This window comes from Sander lucioperca, chromosome 3 (assembly GCF_008315115.2).
Source record: "Sander lucioperca isolate FBNREF2018 chromosome 3, SLUC_FBN_1.2, whole genome shotgun sequence".
Classification (NCBI taxonomy): domain Eukaryota; kingdom Metazoa; phylum Chordata; class Actinopteri; order Perciformes; family Percidae; genus Sander; species Sander lucioperca.
This window is the reverse complement of record NC_050175.1, coordinates 23,404,348-23,430,436: the sequence shown is the minus strand read 5'-3', so window position 1 is coordinate 23,430,436 and position 26,089 is coordinate 23,404,348. Positions and strand designations below refer to the sequence as shown.

Sequence of the window (26,089 nt, the reverse complement as noted above, 5' to 3'; positions counted from 1 at the left end):
CACATTTACACATTATTATACATGCAAACAATGTTGTTTACTTAGCTAGTAAAATAAATTAAGTATAACTCAGAGTACAGCAAACAGACGTTACATTAGTTTCATCTCCATGTGAGTCACTAGACCATAAAAACCCATATTCAAATCAGACCTGCTCATGGTGATGAAGTTGTAGAGAATTATCCACAGAATCTGCAGTTCCTCTCAGCTCTATGGTGCTTTTTTAAATCTTAAATCTAGCCTCAGACGGTAGCTGTTGACATAAAGAAATATCTGACAAACCTATTGTTATATGAGTACCTGCCCAGCACAAAACAGCAGACAGACAAAGTTAGTGACCAGCTGGTGAATATAGTGGAGCATTTAGCTGTTAAAGAGCCAGATATTTCCCTCAGGAGTTGGTGGAGACCAAAACAGAGCTAAAAGGAGAATTAATATTGACTTACCTTCACCTGGTGTTTAGAAACAGGACTCTGTGAATGATAATGTTACTCCATGTCTGCTGGATATGTACATATTAACTTTACAATGTGATTATAATATGTCTGTGTTGTGTTTATATCTTGTTTCTGCCCACAGTTGGCAAGAAATAGCAGTTTTAAACAGTTATAACTACATAGATGAATACTTTTTAGATCCGTGGGACAGGACCATAGATATAATGCTGTTACTCTTTTATATCTGTGACTATTTAAGAAGAGACAGACAGATGATAAAAATAAATACATCCAAAGTTTTTTAAATTATACAGCAATTAAAAATGGTACTGAAACATCATTCTCACGATGACATAAAGACTTAATTCCCTGTCGTTCCTGCTTCATTGGCCCAATTTCAGATGATCAAAGCTGTAGACACATTGTTCTCAAAGCATCTTACTGTCTAGACCTGTGGAGATCTGTTAATTAATGATATTGATCAATGATTTAGGCACAGTTATTGTTCATGTTTGTTTTATTTTATGTATGTACACTACATGAATGTATGAAAGTAAAAAATGACAGTACACCAAAGCAGACATGCACACCAGCAGAACAACTTCTATAAATTGAAGTGGCTGAATGTGGTGGCATCTGACTATTGATTCACAGAGAGAAAAGGCAAGGCAAGTTTTTTTTGTATAGCACCTATCAACATCAAGGCAATTCAAAATGCTTTACACAAGACAGAGAGACATTAAGAAAAAATATAAAAGAAACATGAGGCAATATATAAAAATAAACGAGTAAAACAAAATAGAATAGAAGGTGAAAAGAAGCTAAAATAGAATAGAAGGTGAAAACAAGCTAAAATAGAATACGACAAATCAAACAGCAGAATAAGTCAAAGATAAAGAACAACCGCATTGTGTCTTATCTCCAACAGTCTCGCAGAGTTTCCAAGAGTGGCTTTGTTTTCCAATTTACACAAGAGGTGTTAACCTTTTATTTAGCTCAGTAAATGTAGCCAAGTCAATAGCAACAGTGGCAGCCTGGAGATTAGAAAACCAGGCTGGCTGTGACTGGAAAGTTGTACCACTTAGAAACCTTTGAATGAGGAAAATAAATGAGCAGCGCTATCAGAGCTGCTGTTGAGGTGCCCCTGAGCAAGGCACTTGACTCAAGCTGTAGTGAAACTTGTTCAGTGACCAACAACCAGAGATGGGAATAACTGCTTGAAGTAACAGCAGAGAGCAGACAGGTGTTGTGAAAATTTGTTCAGCCATGCATGGATACATTATGGTCTAAAATAATGAATAAACAACTAATAACTCGGCACCATATGTAAGAAAAGCCTGATAATGGTTGTTGTTATTTTGTGTTTCAGTTCATGCCTCACAGGGCGCGAGCTCTAAATGCTGACTGTATGACCCCCCATGGAACCATCCTCCATCAAACACTGGATTTTGATGAGTTTATTCCTCCCATTCCACCACCACCATACTACCCCCCGGAGTACACCTGCACCCCCTCAATGGATGGACAGAGGTGAGAGGCAGAATACTACTCATCAGCATCACATCTTCTCTTCTCTAACACAAAGTGCTCAGTGCTCCCCAAACTCTGGTACCGATGTATCTTGTGGGATATGTGGATACTTTAAGGGAATACACAATACAAATTTTAATTTGCTAACAAAATTTACAAGACACTGTAATTATACACAATATTCTACTTGTAATAAATGCCTTGTAGCCCAAATACTTTGGCCAATTCCGTATTTTTTTGTTAAATTTTCAATGACAATTGACACTGTATCATTTAATTTAGTCTACTTAGTGGAAAACTCTGGTTGTTGCTGTTTATTACAATACAAAACAATACAATGCAGCTGTTTTGTCCAACAAGGTGGAAATTGACACATTAATGACATCCTATAAAACATTTGTGACATCAGATTCAAACAACTATCAATGATATGCAAAGTGCAGGGCAATCCAGAAAATCCTAATATTTGTTATATCAAGTGAAACCCTAACTACAGGTTGTTTGCAGTGAGTATAAGTTACTGATTGCAGTAGAAATCAATGTTTAAATAAAATAAAAAAAATAAAAAATATATATATATATATATATATATATATATATATATATATATATATATATATATATATATATATATAGATTTTTTTTTTTTTTTTTTTCCTTTTGCCTATAAGGCACCATAAAGCTCCCAGATGAAAGCAATTGAAATTTGGTATCAAGGCGCTGCATGTTCTCCAAAATACATTGGGCATTCTTTCTGGGATTTTGTTTTTATTAAATTGATTTTAAGAATTTATTGAAAAATCCGATGTTGCATTGCAGAGACCCATCTCAAAAGGTTCTGCAATATTTATTGAAACTAGAATTCTGCTGGTTACTGCAAGTGATCAGTAGTTCAGGTTACTGTACCTGACTCAGTGCCCCCTCCCTCCCCACATACTAGCACACATACTGTATATTTAAGATTCTCCAGGATTCATTTTTTTGTAGCCTATAGCTGTACATTCCTACCTGCTCCTCCACAGACACCTGATATAAATCAGATATTTGAGATCCATACGTGATGTAAAAGTGGTCATAATTGGAAAAAGGAGCAGCAATGAGTGCAACGTTAATCAAAAAATGTATTCTAGATCTGATAGGTCAGGTACTGAAGGGAAAGTTTTGGGGGGCTCAAAGTCCCCTAGGACACACAACAAAAAAAGGATAGAAGACATTTACTTTGGGAGGAGCTCAGAGAATGAAGTCTATTATATATTTTTGTTGGTTTGGTACAGTAACTGTCAGTTAAGCAGTTTTGTCAAATAAAAACTGCTTTTTATTTCATGTAGACCACGCCAGAATCTTTTATGAGATGCCAAAGACAAATCCAAATCCATCATATTAAGCAGCTGTGGCATGTGTCTGACTGTGACCAGCACATGTGGTATTATCATCCATGGTCAGCTCAGAGCATTCCCTCCATTAAGCAGTGGTGACATATGTTATGCTAAGCTGTTGTAAAAGATCGGTGGACCTCTCCCTCATCATTCTCTCCATTTTCTCAGTCTTGCCAGAGAGAGTGCTGCTTCTGTAGCCATTTGGCAGGAAGCCACATCTGTTTGTCAATTATGCCATAAATATAAACAAGGCAGAGGAAGCATTTATGGTGTCCCTGCCCAGGGCCAGGGATGTGTCATGACATCATCATGCCTCGGATGATTAGTGGAAACTCTCAGGTTGTATTTCATGCTCCGCCACTTTAGAGGAGAACGGGGTTGTAATTAAAAGATATGACTGCACGCATGGCTGCTTATTCTTAATTGGCACCACATGAAACAGTGGTGGTGCACATAGAATAATACTATACCCATATGTATAGTTTGGATTGGAGTGTTGGGGACGAGGATATTTTTCATCCTTTCTTTCTTAATGTTTTTATTAGACAATATTACAATAATATATTTTGATAGGATGGATTCAGACTTGCTGTGTCAGTTTCTTAAACATTTTTCACTGTGTGACTGGCTCAGAGAACTCGCCAATCTTTGTATTCCAGTTATTCGAGATAGGAATTTGATTTTTTTGTTTACTGTTTGATTGAAACTCTGATGTCATGCCCCCGACAGAGGCCTGCACCTGGATTTTCCCCATTCTCCCTTCAGTGCCATCTATGGTGTGCCCATCAACAGCCCAGGGACACTGTACCCAACTGACCTGCCACCTCCATATGAGTCTGTTGTGGGCCAGACCCCTGCCAGCCAGGTGAGAACAATTGGCCCTTAAACAACACTGTCTCCATGTCGTCTTGGACTTAACTGTACATTAATTTCTTTGTTTCAAAGGGACCAGGCCAAGGTCAATTACCTTCTTTAATCTAAAACATTAATACATTTTACATATATGCAGTAGGAGTAACAATACTAAGAGTCTACAGACATTCTAGCAGCTCTGTGAGACTGTACTGTTTGGCACATCAATGTTTTGAGCTAAATGCTAACATCAGCATGATATAACATGCTCACAATGACAATGCTAACATGCTGATGTTTAGCAGATATGTTTACCATGTTCACCATCTTAGTTAATTGTGTTAGCATGCTAAGATTAGCTAATTAGCAGTAAACACAAAGTACAGCTGAGGCTTCTGGGGATGTCATTAGTTTTGCAGGTGTTTGGCCATAAACCAAAGCAGGGAAATTGTTAGTTGCAGTTGCTCACAGTCAAGGTAAAAAAAAAAGAGTAAGAAAAAAAGATAGTCGATAAGTGTATAAAGTAACATAGCTACATTGCAAGAAATAAAAAGTTAAGCAGAAGTAAAGTGAGATTATGTTAAAAAGTAAGAAAACAGGACTGTATCCAGGATTTTAGCATTATAGAGGTCCACATTTAGTTATTATTCCCCTGACCTAAATTTGCACATTCTAAGACATTTGGAGAGCAACTATTGTATAACAGTAGCTTCAAAATCCTGGGGAAATTTGACCTGATGATGGCACTAGATGAAAAGTCAGAGGATCACCAAAGTGATTACAAATCATCCCCTAGGGTAACATACCATATTTCATGATAATAACAATAGTTTTTGAGACACTTCACTCAAAACCTTAATGTCAACTTTATAGTGGTGCTAGAGGAAAAGTCAGGTGATATATGTCATTAGGATTTATCCTCTGGGGACCATGATTGTCTGCACAAAATGTCATGGCAATCTATCCAGTAGTGGTTGAGATATTTCCATCTGGACCAAAGGTGATGGACCAACTGATGGACCAACATTATCATCCCCTAAAACCATTATTTTAAATGTAACTTTTGGCATTTGGCCATTATTTGATAGTAAAGAGGGTGACAGAGAGAGAGAGAGAGAGAGAGAGAGAGAGAGAGAGAGAGAGAGAGAGAGAGAGGGTCTTAATATAAAAGGTAATTAACCAACTCGACCAACTTGTCAGATGTTTTTCTTGAAATGGCTTTTTTCTTTACTGTATCAAAATGTTATTGCTACTGTGCAGGCCCACCTAGGTCAAAGGGTACAGAGATGGCCCTGGCCCAAGGCCCAAGGCCCAGGATCGGGCAATGCAAAGGTCTATGGTGCTGGAGTGGGAATGGATGAGGGGCCCAACTTGGAGAGAAAAAATGTCCAAAATTCCTAATGGCTGGCCTGCTACTGTGTTAATCTTGTGTCTGCATTTTAAAATGTTGTCTGTCAGTTTCATCCGAGTATTTATCTGCTGTTTCAGATTTACTGAGGCGGTCTCCCTTGTTGAACTGATCACAGCTTTTTTCAGGCTGAGGCTTCACTGCTTCTTATTGTTCACAGCTAAAAATAACGGTCTAATGTCAGCAAATCCTTTTATCTTCCATTATATTAGCAACATACTTTTACAGCTGAGGCTTTCAATTTTCTATTTCCATTATACATGTTTAATCCATGCTTATCTTCACAGTGTCCTTCAAGTAGGAATCAGCAAAGGGTTTCCTCACCTGCAATAGATTAGCAGGGGTTGCTGTGAATAACTAATGGAAGCGGGCAGTGATCAATTGATTGTATGCGAGAACAGTCATTGGGCAGAAGAAACTCAGCTGATGATTTTAGGCTAAAGACCCTGCATGTTGTAATGTTATATAAACGTATATGTATTATATACTGTACCTTTAAAAGCACATGAGTACATCTTATTGAAGCTTCTTATTCAACTCTAAATTATACAGTAGTTTCCTCTAGAGTGAGAATTTTTTTTCTGTTAGTGTTGTGGTCTCATAGAGCCCTCTACAGACCAACTGTGGTGTTGACGGTTAGGTGATACACAGCTGCTTTTATGCAATACATACAGTACATACAAAATATCCAGCATTTTCTTTATCCACTCAATTCATTTTATGCAAAGAGTGCTGGTATGTTGTCCATCTCCACTAATAATTTCCTCTTCACAGGTCACCACCAGCATAGAGCAGCAGGCCACTGAATCCAGTCTGTGTGAAAGAAACACGACTGCAAGACTCAGCACTCAGGGTAAAGACAGCTAAGACTGCAGTGAACATTGCAGAGGATTGTCAATTGTCTTTATCTATTAGTAGTCATGGTGATGATACTTTTTCCCCATGTTCTCAGCCTCAGTGGACAGTGCGTCACTGATGGTGTCGGAGGTGGCTGATCCGGACCAGACTTGTTCCTCAGAGGACTTGTGCTCCCTGGAGGTCCAGGGCTCTGACTCCTCTCCCTATGGCATGCCCCACACTGCCCCCATCGATGGAAGCTGCCCCAGCCTGGAACTTTGTACACGTGGCCATCGTGGCCTGCCTAACACTGATGCCCGCCCCAGTGATACAGGTTACAGTGAGTCGTCACACACCCAGGAGTCTCTGGAGCGCTCTCCAGACTGGTCCTCAGAAAACTTTAGCAATCTGGAGGATTCCACGGACAACACACATCCATGTGAGGAACTCAGAGCTGCAAATCACATATATGACGAGCTTGCATCAGCCAAACATTTACCAGAGGAGCCTAAAGCATCAACACACTCCCTCATTAAGGCACGAATGATGAGCCGGAAGCTCACACTGCCTGTCACTCTCCCCCCGCCACCTCAGCCCTGCTCCCCCACCTCTGTGGCCTCCTCTGGTGGAACTTCAGGCATCAGCCCTATGGCTCCTTCTCCTTCCCCTTCTCCTCCTAGCAGGCCACGCGGCCCCAGGCTGTGTTTCAGTGTTTGGTCACCCTCCTCCACATCGCAACCGCCCTCTACCTCAGCCCAAAGCGGTAACTCGCCCTCAGAGAGGCCCCGGGTGCTCCGAGCAGCCAGGAGGTACCGAAAACTGGCACGCATAGTCCGTTCCACCAGTGACCCCATCTCCTGCTCCTCTACAACAGGAAGTGAGTGCAGCAAGAATGTCACACATAACTTATACTACAGCTTAAATACTCCATCTAAATATGACAAGAGTAATCAGCCTTTTAGAGCTTAAATGATTAGCCAACTAATCCATCATTCTTGAGTCATATTTTGTGCAAAAATATCCAAACATTCTTTGGTTCCAGATCCTCTAATGTGAGCAGTGTGTGTGTGTGTGTTTTATATCATTGTAAACTGAATATCACTGGGTTTTTGACTGTTGAGTGGACAAAACAAGACATTTGAAGACATCACCTTGGACTCTGAGAACTTGACAGTTTATGGACTAAACAATGAATTTATAGGAAAAAAATAATCAGCAGATTCATTGATAATGAAACTAATCATTAGTGGCAGCCCTAAAGCCTTTCATTGTCTGTAAGCAATGGTGTATCACTAAACAGCTTGTGCCTGCTTTGTTGAATCCACACTAAGGTTCTTGTCTCCCTCTACAGGAGAAAATTGTGGCTGCTCCTCTGCAAATAACCCTGCTGCTGAAGATTCAACTCACACTTCACCAGAGCAAGGTACCATCATAAAAACTGTAAATTCAAGTAATGTCTGCTACTTAAAGCATTCACATCCTATTTCGTAAAACAATTAGACCTGAAGAAAATACTGGCAGCGTTGAGAGCTAATTTAACAAACTTTATTAAAACAAATGTTAGTTATCGTCACTGTCCTGTGAAACATTAAGTATCTCCAAATTGGGTGATGTTTAGTTTTTTGATAAATTGAAGGACTAAACATTCCTTAAATACATAATTTAAACCCCCACTGGGCCAATTAGATTATCTAAAAAAATGCATTATTAAAAAACTGGAAACAAATGAAATCCTAAACCAATTATAAATGAGCTGATAATGAAAATGTGTTACGTCAGTGACACAGAAAACTGTGATTTCACTTTAGCCAGAGCACTAAATCCACAGGTATTAGCCTTGATTTTAAGAATTATATGGGACTTAATGTGTTTTTCTTCTCTGTTTTTCATCTTCAGAGCCAGCAGACGTTACATCAGGCGTAGTTGGAGCTAAACCCAGTCACACAAGTGTCAGGAAGCAGCAAAAGGAGGGCAGGAAAGTTGACATCCACCTTAAACCCCATGCCCTGCACACACACTCCTCCCACGAACGCCCACACTCCCTGGCTGACTTTAAGATGTACAAAGACACCAAAGTACTGGTGGCCAAGTTCCTGGAGCATTCGAGCTGCAGTCTACCTCCTGAAGTCCAGCAAGTTGTCAACAACATCAAGTGTGTCATCAAGTCGGATGAGAAACACATGGAGGAGGCCATTTTTAGTGCCAATGTCATAGATCAGGTAACTGAATTAGACAGTGTATAATGTTCAGTGATAGTTTAAGGCAAGTTTCTGGTTTTATTGGTGAGCATCAACGTACAAGACTATAAGTAGACATCAGGCTAAGAGCCCTGCGAGGCAGTAATTACACACCAGAAAACAATCATGATGGATGAAAATGGATGGTTCAATCACATCATTGTTATGTTAAAACAAACAAAATAGACAACTAGCAACGTGGGTCTCTCTTTCATTCTCGGCTAATATGTTTTGTTGCACAGGTGATGACCCAGCGCATCATTGGCAGTCCTAGGAAGCGTGGCCACGAGGATCTTCACCTTCAGAGCTGCGGTGCTTTGAGTTCGTCCCCTTCCATGCGCCGTCCAAAACACCTCCCACAAACAACGAGCGGCTCCACCAACCCACTGGACTCCCCCTCCTCTGAACAAATCCTTGAGTGCAAAGAAACTATTCTTTGACCACTCTCGCAACAAGGACTTGGGTCAAAACTCTGAGGGCATTTCAGGGTGCTGGTGTTGCAGCCACACTGTGCTGTGCACAGATGTAGATGTCTGTAGAGTAATGGATGACTCTTCCAGAATTGGAAGATCATTTATTTTCACAGTGTGACTGCAGCACAGGAAAACTGAAATGGTTGCATACTGTATCCCTAGTGCCCTTTGAGACCGTGCCAAGTCATCAGCAGAAATGGTAGCAAACTCAAACTGAGCCTGCCAGTGTCTGTAGTGGCTTCTTTCTCATCAGAAAAACAAAAGAATGTTTCTCCCTCAGGGGATCTGATCTTTTCTACTGAGTTTCATCTCCTAAAAAAAGAAAGTAAGTTTGGATCTGTGACTCAAAGAAAAAGGATATTGTGTTATCAGTATTCTTCTTGTCCTCATAAGAAACAGAAAGAAATATGTTTGTATTAAACTGTGAACTGAACGGACTGGTCATTACTAGCCATTGTTTGCAGACTTTGTGGAACTGTTACTGATAGGGTGGTGGTGAATATTTTGTGGTGCCGCTGGTTCAAGAACATCACAGATGTGGATTGTTTAACTTACCTCATTGTGTTATAATTCTTATCAGTGTTACAATAAAATATGAGTTTGTATCTTGTGGTTTGTGTTCTTATTTCAGTGAATGTTTCTGGATCATGTATGTCGGTCTGTGTGCGTTAGCATTTTAAAAATTTGGTCACCTCAAACACGACTGGCCAAAATAATAGAAACATTGGACAAATGCCTTTCCATAAATATCAATTTGGTGAAGATAATGTGTTTGTTTCTGTTAATTCAAGTTTGTGATGTTGTAGTTGGTAGTGTTGTTTAATTAACAGGGCTTAATGCTAACTTTTTAAAGTAGTTGCCGGCTTGGCAACCAGGCAGTTTGTGTCTTTTAGTTCATAGCTTTAGCAGCAGACGGTTTGCAGTGGTGGAGGAAGTACTGAATCTCAGTACTTAAGTATAAGTACAAATAACCAGAGACATATTTACTTTAGTAAAAGTAGAAGTACCACAATGACAACCCTACTTAAGTAAAAAGTACCTGATTTTAAATGTACCTTAAGTATAAAAAGTAAAAGTACTTGCAACAGATTTATTCTCTTAATCCTCTGCATATTACCATTTTAAATGGTACCATTTGAAATGGTAATATGCAAATAGAAAAAAAAGTCGGTTAGTTCGTTAGTTTGCACCTTGGTCAGTGAGGGCACTGTGTCTAGCGACCCGTGATTTACAAAGGGTGCTGAGCTTCGACAGTATCCATACTGTCCACTACCACAAACAAGGCTTGGCTTTAAAAAAAAAGTTCCTATCCTAACCAGCATAAAACGGAAATATGTTGTTAGAATAGGAATGCGGTTGGTTTTATTCATGGATGTATTTTAAGACGGTTTTATTTCCTTTAAAGCGTAACTCTCGCAAAAATGCAACCTAGGGTCTTTTTGTGAATGTGCCCGAGTCAAACTTTCGTTTAAAAGCATATTTAGGACGGAAGCGCCACTTTTAAGATTTACCGTATTGTCGTTTTTCGGCCTTTTGAATGGGAGTGTTAGGGGCACTTTTATGCTAGCCTCAAAATAGCTATTTTTAAAACACTAAGAAGGCTCGACACAACATGAAACTTTGCTCGAAGTATCATCAGGGGCTCTACACCTTAACGAAAGTGTTGAGAACATTGTTTGTATACCCAGAGTTTAGTAAAAAAAGAAAGGTTTTGAACAACTCACCGTAGCGCTTGTTGTTTCCGGCCGCTACCACTTTATCAGTCAAAACGAGTCAATATCAAAACAAGTAGCCACAGATTTAGTATATCCCTTGTGCACCGGTGTAGTTAAGGTGAAGAGCCCCTGGTGATACTTCGAGCAAAGTTTCATGTTGTGTCGAGCCTTCTTAGTGTTTAAAAAATAGTGATTTTGAGGCTAGCATAAAAGTGCCCCTAGCACTCCCATTCAAAAGGCCATCTGACCGAAAAACGAGAATACGGTCAATCTTAAAAGTGGCGCTTCCGTCCTAAATATGCGAGAGTTACGCTTTAACCATGGGAGCGTAAGCAAATAAAGTGTGTGAAGCAGCGGAAATGGGGAGGTGGATGTGAAGAGGTCCAGCCAAATAAATAACATATGAACGCGTCTTACGCAGCCTAGCGGAGAAGTAAACAATGCTGTGGAGAGAAATAGATGGCAAGTATGATTTAAAAAAAGGAATAATAAAAAACAAACATTTTCATTTTCACTTTTACCGGAGGCTGTACCGAGGGTCAGTGGCGCTGTGCCCGGGCTCTGGAGCACCAGAGCCGGCTTGGAAGCCGATGAAGGATCGGCGGTGCCCCATATATATCTATGGCAACCAAACTTCACTGGTGAGACAAACGTGTGACGGTCAGGAAGACGTTTTGGCAGGGGGGAAAAACTGATCAGAAAATGTAACGAAAATGTAACAGAAAAGAAAGAAAGAAAAATGATTTTGTAGTATTTGTACTTCGTTACATTCCACCACTGGATGGTTGTACGTCCCGGTGTTGGAATACTCTACAGTGAAATACAGTCACTTTTACACCGTTTAGCTGTCAGCATTTTAACCGTGTTTAATCCAGTTACTACTGTAGCTAACAGTAGGATAATGTTACCTGCTGCCAAGGGTATGGAAAGCCAAACAGTTCAAATACACATGATTTGTTTACGTGTTGTTTACGTGTGAAAAATCACGTGTATTTTACTGTTTGGCTTTCCATATATTCCTGTCAGCTATCAGCTCGTGCTTCAGGAACGTGATGAAAAGTTTGTTTGGTATATTCAGCAATCATGTTACGTTAGAAGCAGCAAAAAGTGAACCGCAGCCCAAGCTGGTAAACCTCCCCCACCCCTGCTGCTGTCCATAGCGTGTCAACAGTCTGCTGCGTGCTGCACCAGCAGTTTATTGTTCGTCCGCTTAGTTTTATTTTTAATATTTACAGAGGTGGAAAGAATCCAGATAGGCCTTAATTAATTCGTGTGTGTAGGCTACCTAGCATTGGTATACAGCACCAGTTAGTCAATGCACATTGCTGACAGCAATTTGAGGAGAGGTGTTAATATGATATATATATATATATATATATATATATATATATATATATAATATTATATTATATAATATAATAATATATAATAATAATAATAATAATAATAATAATAATAATAATAATAATATATATTATAAAATATTAATAAAATCAGGCAGCAAATCTTTAAGTAAATTACATAAGATTGTATGAAGACAGGTTATGGGTTAGATTTAAAATGTAATTTCCCCTTGGGGGATTAATAAAGTATATGTCTACAGGACAAAAAATTGCTTCCTCGTGGTGCTTTTCCTTTTAATATTACATATTTTCTTTTTCGCTACACAAAGAGAAAACACATTTTATCCGCTGCCGCTGATATTAACCATAGACTGTTATACCCATATAATAATAATAATAATAATAATTATTATTATTATTATAATAATAACAATAATAATAATAATAATAATAATAATAATAATAATAATAATAATAATAACCTGTTATTGAGAAGAAAAGCATGCGCACCAGGCCTGAATTGACTAAATATATTTATTTGATATATAGGCTTTTTTAAGACACATGCAACACTTTATATCAAAAACCCTTATGTCATAATAACTGTAAGTGTTCTTCCAGTCACCATGGATGTATTAAGAAAATCAGTCACCCATGTGCATCCGGTCTTTGGGCACAACTCGCGATATCTAAATTTTTATATATTATATTTTATATATATTTTATATTATAATTATCGCTTTAACCCATACATCCATGCTTTCACCGTGTGACCGATGACTTCCTCTATCTTTAAGCCAGTTTAATATACGTCAAGCATCACATATAAAGGCAATGCAACCAAGAGATGAATAACACGCTTTCTTTGTACTGCTGCTCGATTCGGACCTTTGTTTTGAAATGTCTTTGCGCTTTGATAGCAGAGAGCGGAAGCTGCGCAGACGGATTGCAGCTACCTTCACACAACGCATAAATCATGTTTGGTAGGCAGCGAGAGGTGGAGAGTACAAAGCCTGTGTCCTTAGTTTGTTAGGATTTGGTTAGTTATATTACAATGATTACATCCATTCTCCGCAAGAGGAGACAATACCTTTCTGTCTGACAGTCGCTAATTGTGTTCTCGCATCTACCGTTCTTGCTAGCTAGTGTGAAGTGGTTAGCTGGACAGCGTTTTAACATCAATAGGAGCTAACGTTAACGTCAGGTCGGAATCGAAAATCATCAGTGGTCTTGTTTGACGGCGATTATATGATCAAAATAGCTCCAAACGTCAGTATATGCAGCCCTACGGCGGCTTACCAGAGGACCATGACAAATTACTAGCCGAAGGCCAACGTTAGGCTATATAACGTTAGCTACTAGCTGTATGGTTTGTATTTGCACTCCTCACTGCCACGGTGCCGTGTAGCTGTCCACGTCGAGTGTAGCTAGTCCGCTGTGTTTAACGTTGCCAGCTGAGCTAGGCCACGTCCCTGCGGGCGTATTTCATCTAACCAACTGACATTGGACGAATTGCAGAGAAGATGTCTAGTGTGCGGAAGGAATGTAAAGATCAATAGAAATGTGAAAAGTCTTTAACATTCACGACTGACTGTCTGTGTAGTGTTTGCTTTTTCGACTGGTTGCCGCATATACACGGCATGTCACGTAGACGGATGTGTTTTACAGCGGGAGACTACTCTCATTGAGCTCTGTAGGTTGCGGTAACAACCTGAAGGAACGTTGCACTTTGTTTTTGAAATGGTTGGGTTTGGTGCAAACCGACGGGGAGGCCGCCTCCCGTCCTTCATCCTCATCTTCTTGATGTTGATCATCGCCATACTGTCTTTCAACTACTGGACGGTGTCCAACAAGCACAGCCACTTGCTGGATGAGCTGGCGGAGGTACAGACGCAGGTGAAGCGCACGGACGCGGCGCGGAACCGCCTGGAGAAGCGGAACTCAGAGCTGATGATGCAGGTGGACACGAACAGGAAGCAGATCGACCAAAAGGATGGAGACTACAGCGTCCTGGAGGGCAAGCTGCAGGCCCGGGAGGCGTTCATCAAAAAGTGCACTGATGAAAAGGTAGAGTAGCAGCTGATCCCAACCCCGGTTGTATTTCACTGATACTGTATTAACTGAAATCTAGTAGTAGGAGAATGATCAGAGGATACACGTTATGCTACACGTAGAAACGGTTTCACAGACTGGGATAAGACCTCTGACTAAACCATTCTCAGGTAAAGCTAGGTGACAATAACACAGTAGCAAAGTCAAGCATCATAGTGGGTTTTTAGACTCTAGCTCTGTATCAATCGTGTGTCTATATTTCGGTTATGACTGTAAAGGGTTAATGCTCTCAAACAATATTTAATCTAGGGGTGGGTGGTGGGGTGCACAAATAGTAATGGATATGTGGAGACAAAGCAGGTTCATTGCTCATTTCAGTTAAGTTAATAAAGGTATCACATAACTGATCACATATTACAATAACCTAAATCATCACACCACATTTAGTATTGTCACAATATCTACATTACGTTGCTGTGATCTCCCCACTCTATATCAGATGGAGCATGTACATGGAAACCTGGATAACTCATGATGGAGGGAAATCATTGTATCTACTCTAAAGAGGCATGGTGATGGAGTCAGTATAAAGAGGGCAATGGTTGGTCTCCAGTAGTACATGGTACCAAGGCAGATACATCAACTCGTTCTTGGCTGAGAGTCATTCATTCGTCTCAGAACCTGAGTTCTGCTCCACCAACTTTTTTTCTTTAGTACCTCATATCTCTCCCAAGTGTTTTTAATATATATCCCTTTAGTTGTTTTGAAGAAAAACATGTTAAGTGTTATTTCACTGTGCCTATGCCTCTAAGCCACTTAATGTATTTAAGTGTGGCATGTCTGTATGCTCTACAAGGCTATTCCCACCTCCTGCTCTGTGCAGTAGACCAACCAGCAATTCACTATGTTTTGTGTCCCAGCACCCTCTGAACTGTGTGTCCAGCTGCCCTGGGAGACAATCAGACAACAGATGGAGGGGGAGGTTTTCCTGTTATTTGTATTCAGTCTGACATGCTTATTTCTCTTGGACAGGCTTACATTTGTTTAACTTATGGTTATCCTATGTGTGGTGTGGCGTAGCAGTCAAACCACTGCTGCTCTTCAATGTCCATCCAGTAGAACTAAACTAGGACACATAAGACATCATTTTGAATAAAAACAGAAGATGACTTTATGACTTTCTGCAAGATTACTGGCTAATTGTGAGAAAAGGTTAGATCCTGAATAGACAAACGTATCACTACCCATTGATAATTAATGAGTTGTACACTTAATAAACACTTTGTTTTGCTCAACATCAGCTGACAAGCTGTCCTTGACTACGACACATCAAGCTTCCTCCCATCTTTTTGAGTGGAGGTAGTTACTTTGTGACCAGGGAGATAATGCTGCTTATAATGAACCACACACATACATAATGGTTATACGTGCTCAGCAAACAAGTTCTGAAATTAAAACCAGCCAGTGAACACCAAAGAACATCCATTAGTACAAAATAATTTTGGATGGCTAAATCAACAAGTGTCATCAGCCTACCTAATAAGGAAAACTTTCATACCGAATCGTTTCTTCTGCTCACCATCACACACTGTGTTTGTGAGCCACAGACCATTTCACGTTTGTATTCCAAAAATGTGTTCATCATTCGTGACACTAAAATCCATTTTGGCATCTAAATAGTTAAACACTGTTACGCTGTTTGTGTAAGAGATGCAACAATTTTTTTCTTGTTGTTGAGACGAGTATAGATGGTCATATGTGGAATAAAGAAGCTTTGTGGTTTCTTGGTGGTAACTTCAGTATCCGGCTCCCTGTTTCCGTAATCAAGATAAGGGTAGGTGTTGAATAGCAGTTGCACCACTCCTTTCTTTTGTCAACAGCCCAACCCTGTTTCAACAGAGATACATGCTATACAGTGAGAGGCCTGCAATGCAGACAAAATAGGGACAGTTGAGTCTTTAATGGCTTCGATACAGTAGGCTATATACAGCCTTGTATCTATTAGGTGCAAGAATGCATCATGTCAGCTTATAGTTCTTCATACAGTCTGTAAACAGTCTGGTCGTGTTGTCGTCTATACAGCCAATGTCAGCAGGCTGCAGGGTGAAGCTGTTAACCACATTTCCTGTACGCTCTTTGCCCTCTGCCTCCTGTCTCAGTCAATTAGAACTCTTTCAAGAACTCCAGACAATCCCAATGGACTCCAAAAGTGACAGGTTTTTGGGAAAAGGAAAAAAAAATCATCATCATCATTGGATTCATAGAAATCTCTTAAACCCCTCCTGTGACACAGCTTACTTCACCACTGTCATTGATATGTTCAGTATGTTATAGTCATTGTTTTACCAAAATATGGCTAAATGCACTTTATTTTCTGTGATACTCTCCCCCCCCCAGGGGTTTCTATTTTCCTGGTCTCTCATACCCTATTTCCACCTGGTATTAAAATCAGATTTGAGTGATCGGATCATAAGTAGACAGCTCTAAGTACAGGTGACAGGACACATTGAGAACGCATTGAGATCCAATCTCATAAACCACATTTGGAGGTGGTCTGAGCTGCATGTGTTCACATTCTTATAGCAGTGAGAATGGGAATGTGTCCTGGGCCACTTTAAAGACCACCTACAGAAACCACTGAGTGAATCATGTGTTTTGGATGTTTTTGGTTCTGTGCTGCCTGCTCTTGGCTGTCAGAGCTCTCTGCAGCACTGTTGCCTTAAAAAGAAAGAATGTTATTTATTTATGTAGGATATTACTACAAAACTTCCCTGCTCTTGTGTCATCTCCTTCTGTAATTTATTAGTCTTGCATTACGAGAGCTACACAGCGCTGTCTGGAGTACGCTGCAAACTGAGGGGTCAAAGCAGCAGCTGAACGGCCAACGGTTTCATTTCCTATAAGTTCTTCACAATAAAAGTCCCCCATTATTTTATTTAAATGCTTTTATTGTGAACCAGCTAAATCAGGAAATGTTAGGTCTTCATCAGCAGTAACGTAACAAGACTCCTATAAGTAAACGTGAAATGTAAAATAAAGCAGTTATAATATAGTAGTCTCGCTTTGCCCTCCTCCAAAGCGCGCTGAAGGAGGGTCTGGCTACTCCACATAGCATTCGGGGATGGGAGGAAAACGTGCTCTGGTTTAATGGTATTTCTTTAAACCAATCAGAATCGTCATGGGCGGCGCTAAGCTCCGCAAAGAGCCGCTGCAAAATTGTAGTGCGAGAGAAAACTCAGATTGAACAGATAGTCTAGCTAGCTGTCTCAATTTACCATGCAGAGATCTGAGGAGCAGTCAACAATGGTCCTCATAAATCCACCGAATTTAAAATTCCAACACAAAGAAAGCGGAAGGAAACAGAAAATGCATGCATCCGGCGGAATTTCCTGCGGCACCGGAGCAATCCCGGAAGTGGAACGTCAAGGATATAGACTATAATATAGAAACTAAACTTCATATGGATAAACAGTGACGGGACTTTAATGTTGCGTTTGGGTCCGACTCCGTAACCGTTGAGCCATGTAGTGTTTTTTCTTTTTGTTGTTTAACAGTAAACGACTTGCAATAAAAAAAGATGTTAGAAGTTATTGTTACATTTTTAAATAAATCATTTACATTTAACCATATAGCCATAGCAATAAACAAGCCTATCTCTAATCTTTATTTTTAAATTTTTTATTTAAGATAAAATACTATTTAAGTTACACTTTTGATAAGAGGACACATCTGCTGTTTTGCACAGTTTATATAAATAAAGGAATATTTTTCAGTTACTTCCTTCTGTTAAAAAAAAAAAGCTATTATTGTATCATTACATTCCTACTCGTTACACAGAAAAACAAGACAAACCTGTGCCCCCTTGTTTTCATTGTACTGTCAACTAATTACTAGTGCTGTCAGTTAAGCGCGTTAACGTTAATGCAAACCCATTTTAACGGCGTCAATTTTTTTATCGCGAGATTAACGTTCTTTTTGGCCTAGCAAACTTTGTAGTTTTTTTCACATGTTGTTGCAACTACTAGTAAGTAGAAAAACAACGCCACACCGGATCTAGCTAGAGCGGAAACAAAATCACAGGCGCGCCGCACACACTTGTTTGGGCTTGCGAGCCGGCCAAAGAGTAGTAGGCTAACGTTACGTTTTGAGTGGATGGCGAGCGCAAGACGCCAAAATGGATGCCAATAAGATTCTGAATGTAAAGTTTACTTTTAAAAAGTTGCCAAATGGTTCCATTAACAAGACCAAAGTGATCTGTGTGTTTTGTCGTTGTGAACTGAGCTATCATCGCAGCACGTCCAGTCTGAAATACCACTTGATGGCCAAGCACACAGCTAGATGCAAATTTTCCAAAAGCACAAAGCAAGCCGATCCACTTTTCCATGTTGAGAAGAGAATTAAAATGAGAAAAAATAATTGGACAAAAAGAAATCTAGGGACATTTAGAATAGATAAAAATGTGCGATTAATTGGGAGTTAACTATGACATTAATGCGATTAATCGCGATTAAATATTTTAATCGTTTGACAGCACTACTAATTACATAACCTGGGAAGGGAAACTCTTAGTAGGCTTTTGTTGTTTAAGGTGTAAAAGAGTTCAAATGTATGTAGCTCTTCTTCAGATAATAAAACTCTTAACTTTTTCTTTCTCTTCTGTACAGATGAAGGTGCAGGGTGATGTCACAGCCCAAATGACAGAAATCCAGCGCCTGAAAGGTACGAGCCTGTCTGGCCAGCAGAGGGCACTCTCCAACACAAAATCCCTCCATAGAGGATTTGTAATCATAGAAAGTGTCTTCTGGAAACATTTCATTTAACACAGGGATCTTCAACAGGGGGTCCAGGACCCCTAGGGGGCCTTCAAATTATTGTTAATTTTTGAAAGTTTTTTCAAAAATGTAAAAAGTCTTAATATGAATCCAACATATTATTAGCAAATACAAATCCCCACTGCTTACTGGCCTATAGTCAAGGTAGTTACTAAGGCCATCCACAGATGTTTGCCACATGTATGTTTAACATTAAACCATGATTTAAAAAAATCAAGCCAACAATTATTAGGCTATTGGAATAGCTTAGTGTTCTATGCAAGAAATGCATGTATAGAGGCTGTAGGCCGCCCTACAAGTTATTGTAGGCCCAGTTTAATATGCAACTTCTATACAATATATTTAGTAGGGGGTCCCTGATCCATCTCTCTTTCAGATAAGGGGTCCTTGGCTAAAAAATGTTGAAGACCCCTGATTTAACAGACAAGAACTGAGTCTCTAAAATATTGTGTATACGTGTTTGTGTTGCTGCAAACAGAGCAGCTTAAGGAGCTGAAGCAGGAGTTCATGAAACAGGAAGAGCAGCTAAGAGAAGTGAAGAAAAATAGCACTACCTTGGAAAGAAAACTGGAGTATGAGAGGTATGTTAAATCTTTACAACTTCTTGTCAGCCTTAGTGATTGCCCTTGGGGTTTTCCCTTCTTCAAGGATCTGTGACATGATGTCTGAAACACTTCTCAAAATATGAACTTGTGCTTCTAATTATCCATTATTATGACAGTTGGTTTTTGAATGGAATAATGGAATATTCACTAATATTTGGTGATATTTATACATAGGTCATTGGTTCTATTCTTAATTTCCTGTTTACTTGCCTTGTTATAAGGCTGATCTGATCCCAGTGATGTTTCACTTATATTGGGTGTCATAAGGTTTTTAGATACTTGGCTCAGTTTTGAAACTAACAAGGAATATGTGTTAACTAGTTTACAGTGTGGACGTCAAATTGCACAACTGAAAGACGAGTATGAAGAAACAAAAAAGACGCTGGAGGAAGAAGCATCAAAGCTAAGACAGGTCAGTATTGATAAAATCTCAACAAACAAGATCATTGTTGTGACTCTTTAGTAAATGGTGAAAGGTTGTGGCCCCTGCCCTCCGGTACGCATTGCATTTATTCAGCACTGAAGCATTTATTCAGTACTCCCAGATTTGTTAACACAGATGTACTGACAGTAGCAGCCAAACTCATTTAATTGCCCTCTGTGTGTCTTTTCCTGTTAAAGCTCTTCTTCTCTCCATTTCCCATATGCTCCTTTTTCTAATTCACCTTTTAATTCTTCAGAGTGTAATGGACGGCCAAAAAGGTGCAGTGGCAGGTAGACATGCAGAGGGAGCACCTGGGGTGGAGATGGTTGGAGAGCGCCATACAGTGGCCACTCACCGGCATGACAGTACAGATTTAAAAGGTACAGTGGACGTGACCGTGTCAACCAAAGGTTTATACTGTCTTAGCTACGCTAAATGTAGTATTTGATTGCTAGCAGAAAATGCACCAGTTGCTCATATAAATCTTTCAAGAATTTAATTGATATCATAATTCAATCTGTCAGTTTCCTGTGTATGTTATTCATGTTATTGTGTAAAAGGGAACCTGTCAAAACAATTGTAACCCATCAACCCACTGCTCAAATCATTTTCCCTTTGCTCTGTTACAGAAGAGATGGGTAAGCCCGGCAGTGATGCTGGCATGCCTGGTATTGAAGACAGTGAGGTGGGAAAAATCGACGATGTGCAATTTGGTAAGCAGTAGCCCTTATAAGTAAGTAATTGTTCGGTTGGCAAACCCAGTGATGTAATGAGTGGCGAAAACTATGTAGAAGGAATATACATTTACTGTGGCATTTTTTAAGGCAGTATTGACAGAATAAGGTAAAGTAAAACAGTAATAAAGATGTTCCCAATGGCAGTGTAGATTGATTTGGTTTTAAATATGGACTTCATTGGCTGCCTTATGATTTTGAATCTGCGACTTGTTGAGAGGACTACAAACCGCTAAGAGTGAGAGAATTAAAGTCAGCCTGTTCAAACACATGAGTTTACCGTTTAAAAACTGGGTCCACTCGCTTGTATGTCACTGAATGTGATGTCTGAAAAACAGCTTTTCTGTCCTTGTGGCAAGTTAAACACCCAAAAATTCTTACTTTCCAAGCTTTCTCACTTTGCCACTCCATTTATCTACAGCCTTGAAGAAACCAGCCATCACTCAGAAGCACGATGAGGCCCCCGACATGGTTGTGGGAGCTGGTGCAGGACCTGGAGTCGGGGCAGCGGATGGCCCCGGGGGCCACGGCCTGTCGCTGGACCAACCCAGGCTCCAGCAGGACCGAGTGGAGGGCCAAGCAGCAGTGGTTGCACCTCCAGCTGTCATCAAACAGGCAGACAAACCCATAGTGTTTGAAGAAGACAACAAGGCGGCTATCAAGGCAGACGAACTGGGAGAACAGCAAAGACAACTTCAAGGTACAGAATGCACCACATCTATTTAATTGGTATTATTTATAATAGTCTGTCTTTTGAGCCTTTAGGCATGCGATAATTCATTATCAGGATTCATTAAAACTTAATTCTTTCAAGTATGTTTATTATTGTCTAGTATATATGTATAGTCAAGTGAAGGCAAGAACAGAGCACTGTTATCTTGGTACACTTTTTAGCAGTTGTTGGAGTCTTGTGTAACATCTTTCAAAACTTCAGGTGTTAAAGAACACAAATGTATTAGGTTTAACACACGTGCTTTATAAATAATAGCGATTATAAAAAGGCATTAATTTGCCTTTGTTTGTGAAGTAGTCATGTTGTAGCTCAGGAGATTTAGTCATAGCAGGTGAGGAGGTGGTTTACAACAGAACCTAACCCTCTCTTATTGTCAGCTCCTGATAATGTCAAGGGTGAGAGCGAACACTTGAAGGGGATTCCTCTTCCCCCCAACCCTGCCCAGGTGCCCAACCCCATCCAGCCTCACCACGCCAAAGACCAAATTCCAGCAGAGCCAGTACACCACCGCCAAAGTGAGTTCCTCCTCAACACTTTGAAAAATATAATACTGTAATTTGCAAGAGAGGTTCTGGTAGGAGGTGTTTTTTTTTTATTATTATTATTATTATTATTATTAACCTGTTGATTTGTGAAGGAGCTGGGGAAAATAACATTACACATGAAAAAGTACAATCACAGCTATTCTTGTTAGCTCTGCCTTTGTGCTTAGCTGCTGCCTGCCAGCTCTCTGTGATGTGTGTCAACACAGAGTAAAATACAATTTGGAGTCATGCCATCTTGTGTGAATTTTGCCCATTACTAACTTGTTACACCCACACTTCTACCTAACACATTTTCATGGAAGTTAGTTGAATGTAAGTCATGTTTGAATATGGCTAGGAGCACTATAAGGGAGGAGAGAGAGGGCTCAGTTGCAGAGGAGAGGAGACACATGACACACACCTGGCTCCCAGATGATCCTATTCCTGCTGCCTGGCTCCTGCTCTGCTGCCTTTTCTCCCTCCCCCTCCTGTTTTCATATGTTCTATTCTTTCATCTCCCTTACATACATCCACCTCCCCTCCTGCAGCTCTGCTGCTTAAAACACTGAATGCATTCCGTTCACGTCTTCGTTCCGTTGTTCTTTTAATTTTCTGCTTTTTGATTTCATTATACTTGCATCCTTTTATGGCAAATTAACACCCAACACCCACCAGATGTCTCGTTTTTGGCAGTGCCTGGTGCTCACTAGACACTTACAGCTCGAAGACACTGCCTGACTCAGAATCTCGTGTCCCACCCAGTGCCAGTGCCAAAAACACATTTGAGTTAAGTTTATTTATGCATTGTGCATATTTTATCAGTATCATATTATCAGTTTTTTTTTATGATTGGCAATTTTAGAAACCTCCAATCAAACAAGTAATTAAAAAAAAAACCATCATATTTAACAAGGTTAAACTGGCCATACAAAACAGGCCTCTGTATCTGAAGCTACATGTTAGAAACACTTAAATGGAGTTAAAAAAAAAACACCACACTGCATCTTTGGCCTTAAGTGGCTTAAAAATGACCCTTGAGTTGAATCACTTGATCAATTGATTGGATTATAAAGATGATTTAAAGCGGTAACTCAATGAGAACTCGGTGCTCTCCAGACTTTAAACAGTCCCTTATTACAAAGGGAACTACATTTGTTTCCACTTGGCTCTCTGCTTTCAAGTCCATGATTGACTTTCATTTACTCTTCAGTAACATGTATGTATCCATTCACCTCATCCTCTTCATGCAATCACTTATTCCTTCATGCATTCATTATGCAGTATTTCACCCATTCCTCCCTGTCTTCCTACAACTGCCTCCGCTTCCCTCCCTTCCTGATGAGGCCCTTTTCTGCCTCCTGCAGGCCGGTTCTTTGATGAGAACGAGTCCCCAGTAGATCCGCAACACGGCTCTAAGCTAGCGGACTACAATGGGGATGATGGTAACGTGGGTGAGTATGAGGCCGACAAGCAGGCCGAGCTGGCCTACAATGAGGAAGAGGATGGTGATGGTGGGGAGGAAGACGTTCAAGGTGAGCCAGGCCGGGGGACTGGACTGCCTGTCCAGATGTGTATCCACCATTCCTCCCTTGCTCCCTCCCTCCACCCCTGTCCTGCTGCCGCCCCCCTGCATTTGTCCCGACAGTTTAGAGTAGCTCACAGTACCCTGAGTTTGGTCCTTGAATCCATAATAAACTACAGATAATTAAGAATCATGACCAAAACACCTTCTGGGTCAAAGCAGGACTGCTATGTATGCAGCTCAGGATGAGTAACTGAATTGTGTCAGGCATTGTTTACTGTGTAGGCACAGTAAACAACCTTTGCACCTTATTCTCCTATGTATGGGGAAAACTTGACCCAGGAACTTACGGTTCTGTGAGAGTAATTGAGTTGCCATCTAGTATTTTCTCTCCTGCCTGTTTCTTTTTAGCTATACCACCTGTCTGTGCTCACCACACATCTGACCCACATCTAGACCAGTAGATAAATATAGCTCACTGTGTTTGTTCATGTGTCTGTGTTCTCCTTGAAATATTGAAATGCATGTACATGTTTTTTTCTTTGTTTTTGTTTCCTGCCATTAATTCCTGATTGCCTATTGGATTTGGAAGAGTGTAACAATACTACATTTGTAGAATGCTATTTTGTTTTTTTGGCTGTGATTTGTAATGTTTATCTGTGTTAAACGGTTTAGTTTATGAACAGTCTGATTTCAATAAAAATCTTGGATGTCCTTGTTTATTATAATGACCAACAAGGAAGCTAATAATATGCTGGATGTAGGAAGCATTCCTACCAAAATTAGATGTATCCTCTCAATACATTTCTTCTACATTGATGCAAAATCAGGCCAATTTTGTACAAAAAGGGCTGCGAGTCCTACACTGTTCACGCAAAATGGACGTGAACATCCTCAAACACCGTTAAAGCTGAAAGTCAGCACTTTAACCTGGAGTCATTGTTTAATTTCATATCCAGTGTGCTGACGTAAATCCAAAATAATGAACAACTAATACTTCCTGACTGCACTGTATGTGAACATTTCTTTTATGGATGTACACTGTAACAGTTTGGAATCAAGCTATTGGTGTGATTGGACTGATAAGGATGACATAGTTAAGATAATTCATATAACTTAATGTAAAAATATAAGTTTTCTTATCTGACAATAGAGTATTGTTACAGCACTTTATTAAGTGTATTGTCTATTATGTAATCTCTAATGTTTGTGTTGCTGTCTTTTTTTTTTCTTCTTTTTTTCCCCAGATGATGATCGAGAAATGCAGGCAGACCGGGCTGTAGATTATGGGAAAAGACATCAAGCCATTGACATTCTTTGAATGGAAACTCTCACAATCATAACTCATCAAAAATATTCAGACCTTACTCTACAGCCAAGGTCTTTTCTTGAGAAAATAGTTTGAACATCAGTATGTTTAAGAATTTATAGAGTGCATCCTCAATGTCATGGACTATTTTGAAAAACAGACATTGCAACTAATGAATTCATTCTGAATAACGTACAATATCACAAAGAAGAAAATAATCATGGCATTGTCCAGAGCTGCTGTTGATTTGCTAATGATTCTAAGTTATGGCAGTAGAGATGATATACTGTACACTGACTGTCGGGTTTTGTTATTTGATACTTGCCTCAGTTCGTAATGGAGTGATCTGAACGAGCCCTGTTGACTCACAGCTGAACTACAAGGTCAAACTATGTTTTTTTTTTTTTTCTACTTTTCTTTTCAGGTTGCTGTTGCTTGATTTAAACAAACTCTTCATCTGAGATGTTTATCAAGACTTATTCAGCATTCTTCTTTCTAACATAATTTTGGGACTTTTACATGGAAGACCATTTTTTCATTTACAGGAGTTGGAATAGATTGCAAATGCCAAGGACTTTGCTTATGGCCTATTAAATCATTTTCTTTCTTTGTGACAGACACTCGAAAGTGCTCCTCGTTCTGTTTTTTGTTTTTTTAAATAATGCCATTGCATGCATTTGAAACTTTTTATTAATCAAACAGCAAAATACTGATGCTTAAGCAATACTTAGAGCGACGTAGGTATCCTCCACAGTGTGCAAAGAATAACCAAGCATATATAGAACTGACATACTGTACACATGCTTCCATTAATGAGGTCTCTTGTACATAAAGTAGTTGAACTGTTACCATTTGTACTGAGGAAACCTAATGCCTCATCTTTTAGGAAAATCCGTGAAAATGAAATCCGTTCTGTTTGTGCAGCCAGGAAAATTTCTCATGGGATGGCACATTGAATGTAATTTAATTTTATTAAAGGTGATGCTTCGTCATTTGTCAGTTGTTATGTGCTTGAGAGTCAATGCAGATGTTTGTCATCAGTAGTGAGTGGATAACTCAAGTTTTTAATGTTGGTTGGCTGTTTTCTAATCGCAAAGGTGATTGGATGGTTAGCACCTGTATGTCTTTAGTTTATAATTGTAATAT

General features: G+C 39.7%; 2 protein-coding genes and 1 long non-coding RNA gene across 5 annotated transcripts in view; 2 read left to right on the top strand and 1 right to left on the bottom strand.

Annotated features, from left to right (window-relative positions):
- Window positions 1-9,755, top strand: part of fam189a1 (family with sequence similarity 189 member A1) — a 90,127-nt gene extending 80,372 nt beyond the window's left edge. For both annotated transcript variants that reach the window (XM_031276575.2, XM_031276573.2), the window contains exons 6-12: window positions 1,807-1,967; window positions 4,073-4,208; window positions 6,378-6,456; window positions 6,556-7,317; window positions 7,792-7,863; window positions 8,337-8,659; window positions 8,920-9,755. In XM_031276575.2, coding sequence (XP_031132435.1) covers window positions 1,807-1,967; window positions 4,073-4,208; window positions 6,378-6,456; window positions 6,556-7,317; window positions 7,792-7,863; window positions 8,337-8,659; window positions 8,920-9,117 — 1,731 coding nt within the window. In that variant the 3' untranslated portion in view covers window positions 9,118-9,755. The remainder of the gene's footprint in view (window positions 1-1,806; window positions 1,968-4,072; window positions 4,209-6,377; window positions 6,457-6,555; window positions 7,318-7,791; window positions 7,864-8,336; window positions 8,660-8,919) is intronic.
- Window positions 9,756-13,134: 3,379 nt separating this feature from the next.
- golm2 (golgi membrane protein 2) lies at window positions 13,135-25,953 on the top strand. 2 transcript variants are annotated; one of them, XM_031324298.2, is made up of 10 exons: window positions 13,135-14,275; window positions 18,925-18,979; window positions 19,571-19,673; window positions 20,019-20,109; window positions 20,378-20,501; window positions 20,751-20,834; window positions 21,277-21,555; window positions 21,966-22,103; window positions 23,477-23,644; window positions 24,882-25,953. In XM_031324298.2, exons 1-10 carry the CDS (start codon window positions 13,949-13,951, stop codon window positions 24,953-24,955), a joined length of 1,443 nt encoding a protein of 480 aa, XP_031180158.1. In that variant the 5' UTR covers window positions 13,135-13,948; the 3' UTR covers window positions 24,956-25,953. The 2 variants fall into 2 exon arrangements, with proteins under 2 accessions (XP_031180158.1, XP_031180160.1); XM_031324300.2 differs by lacking the exon at window positions 23,477-23,644 and having other exon boundaries at window positions 13,137-14,275.
- Window positions 24,176-24,421, bottom strand: LOC116067744. The gene is made up of 2 exons (XR_004109307.1): window positions 24,243-24,421; window positions 24,176-24,210 (listed from the first exon to the last, which is right to left on the bottom strand). It is a non-coding gene; the product is annotated as an uncharacterized LOC116067744 (long non-coding RNA).
- Window positions 25,954-26,089: the final 136 nt, after the last annotated feature.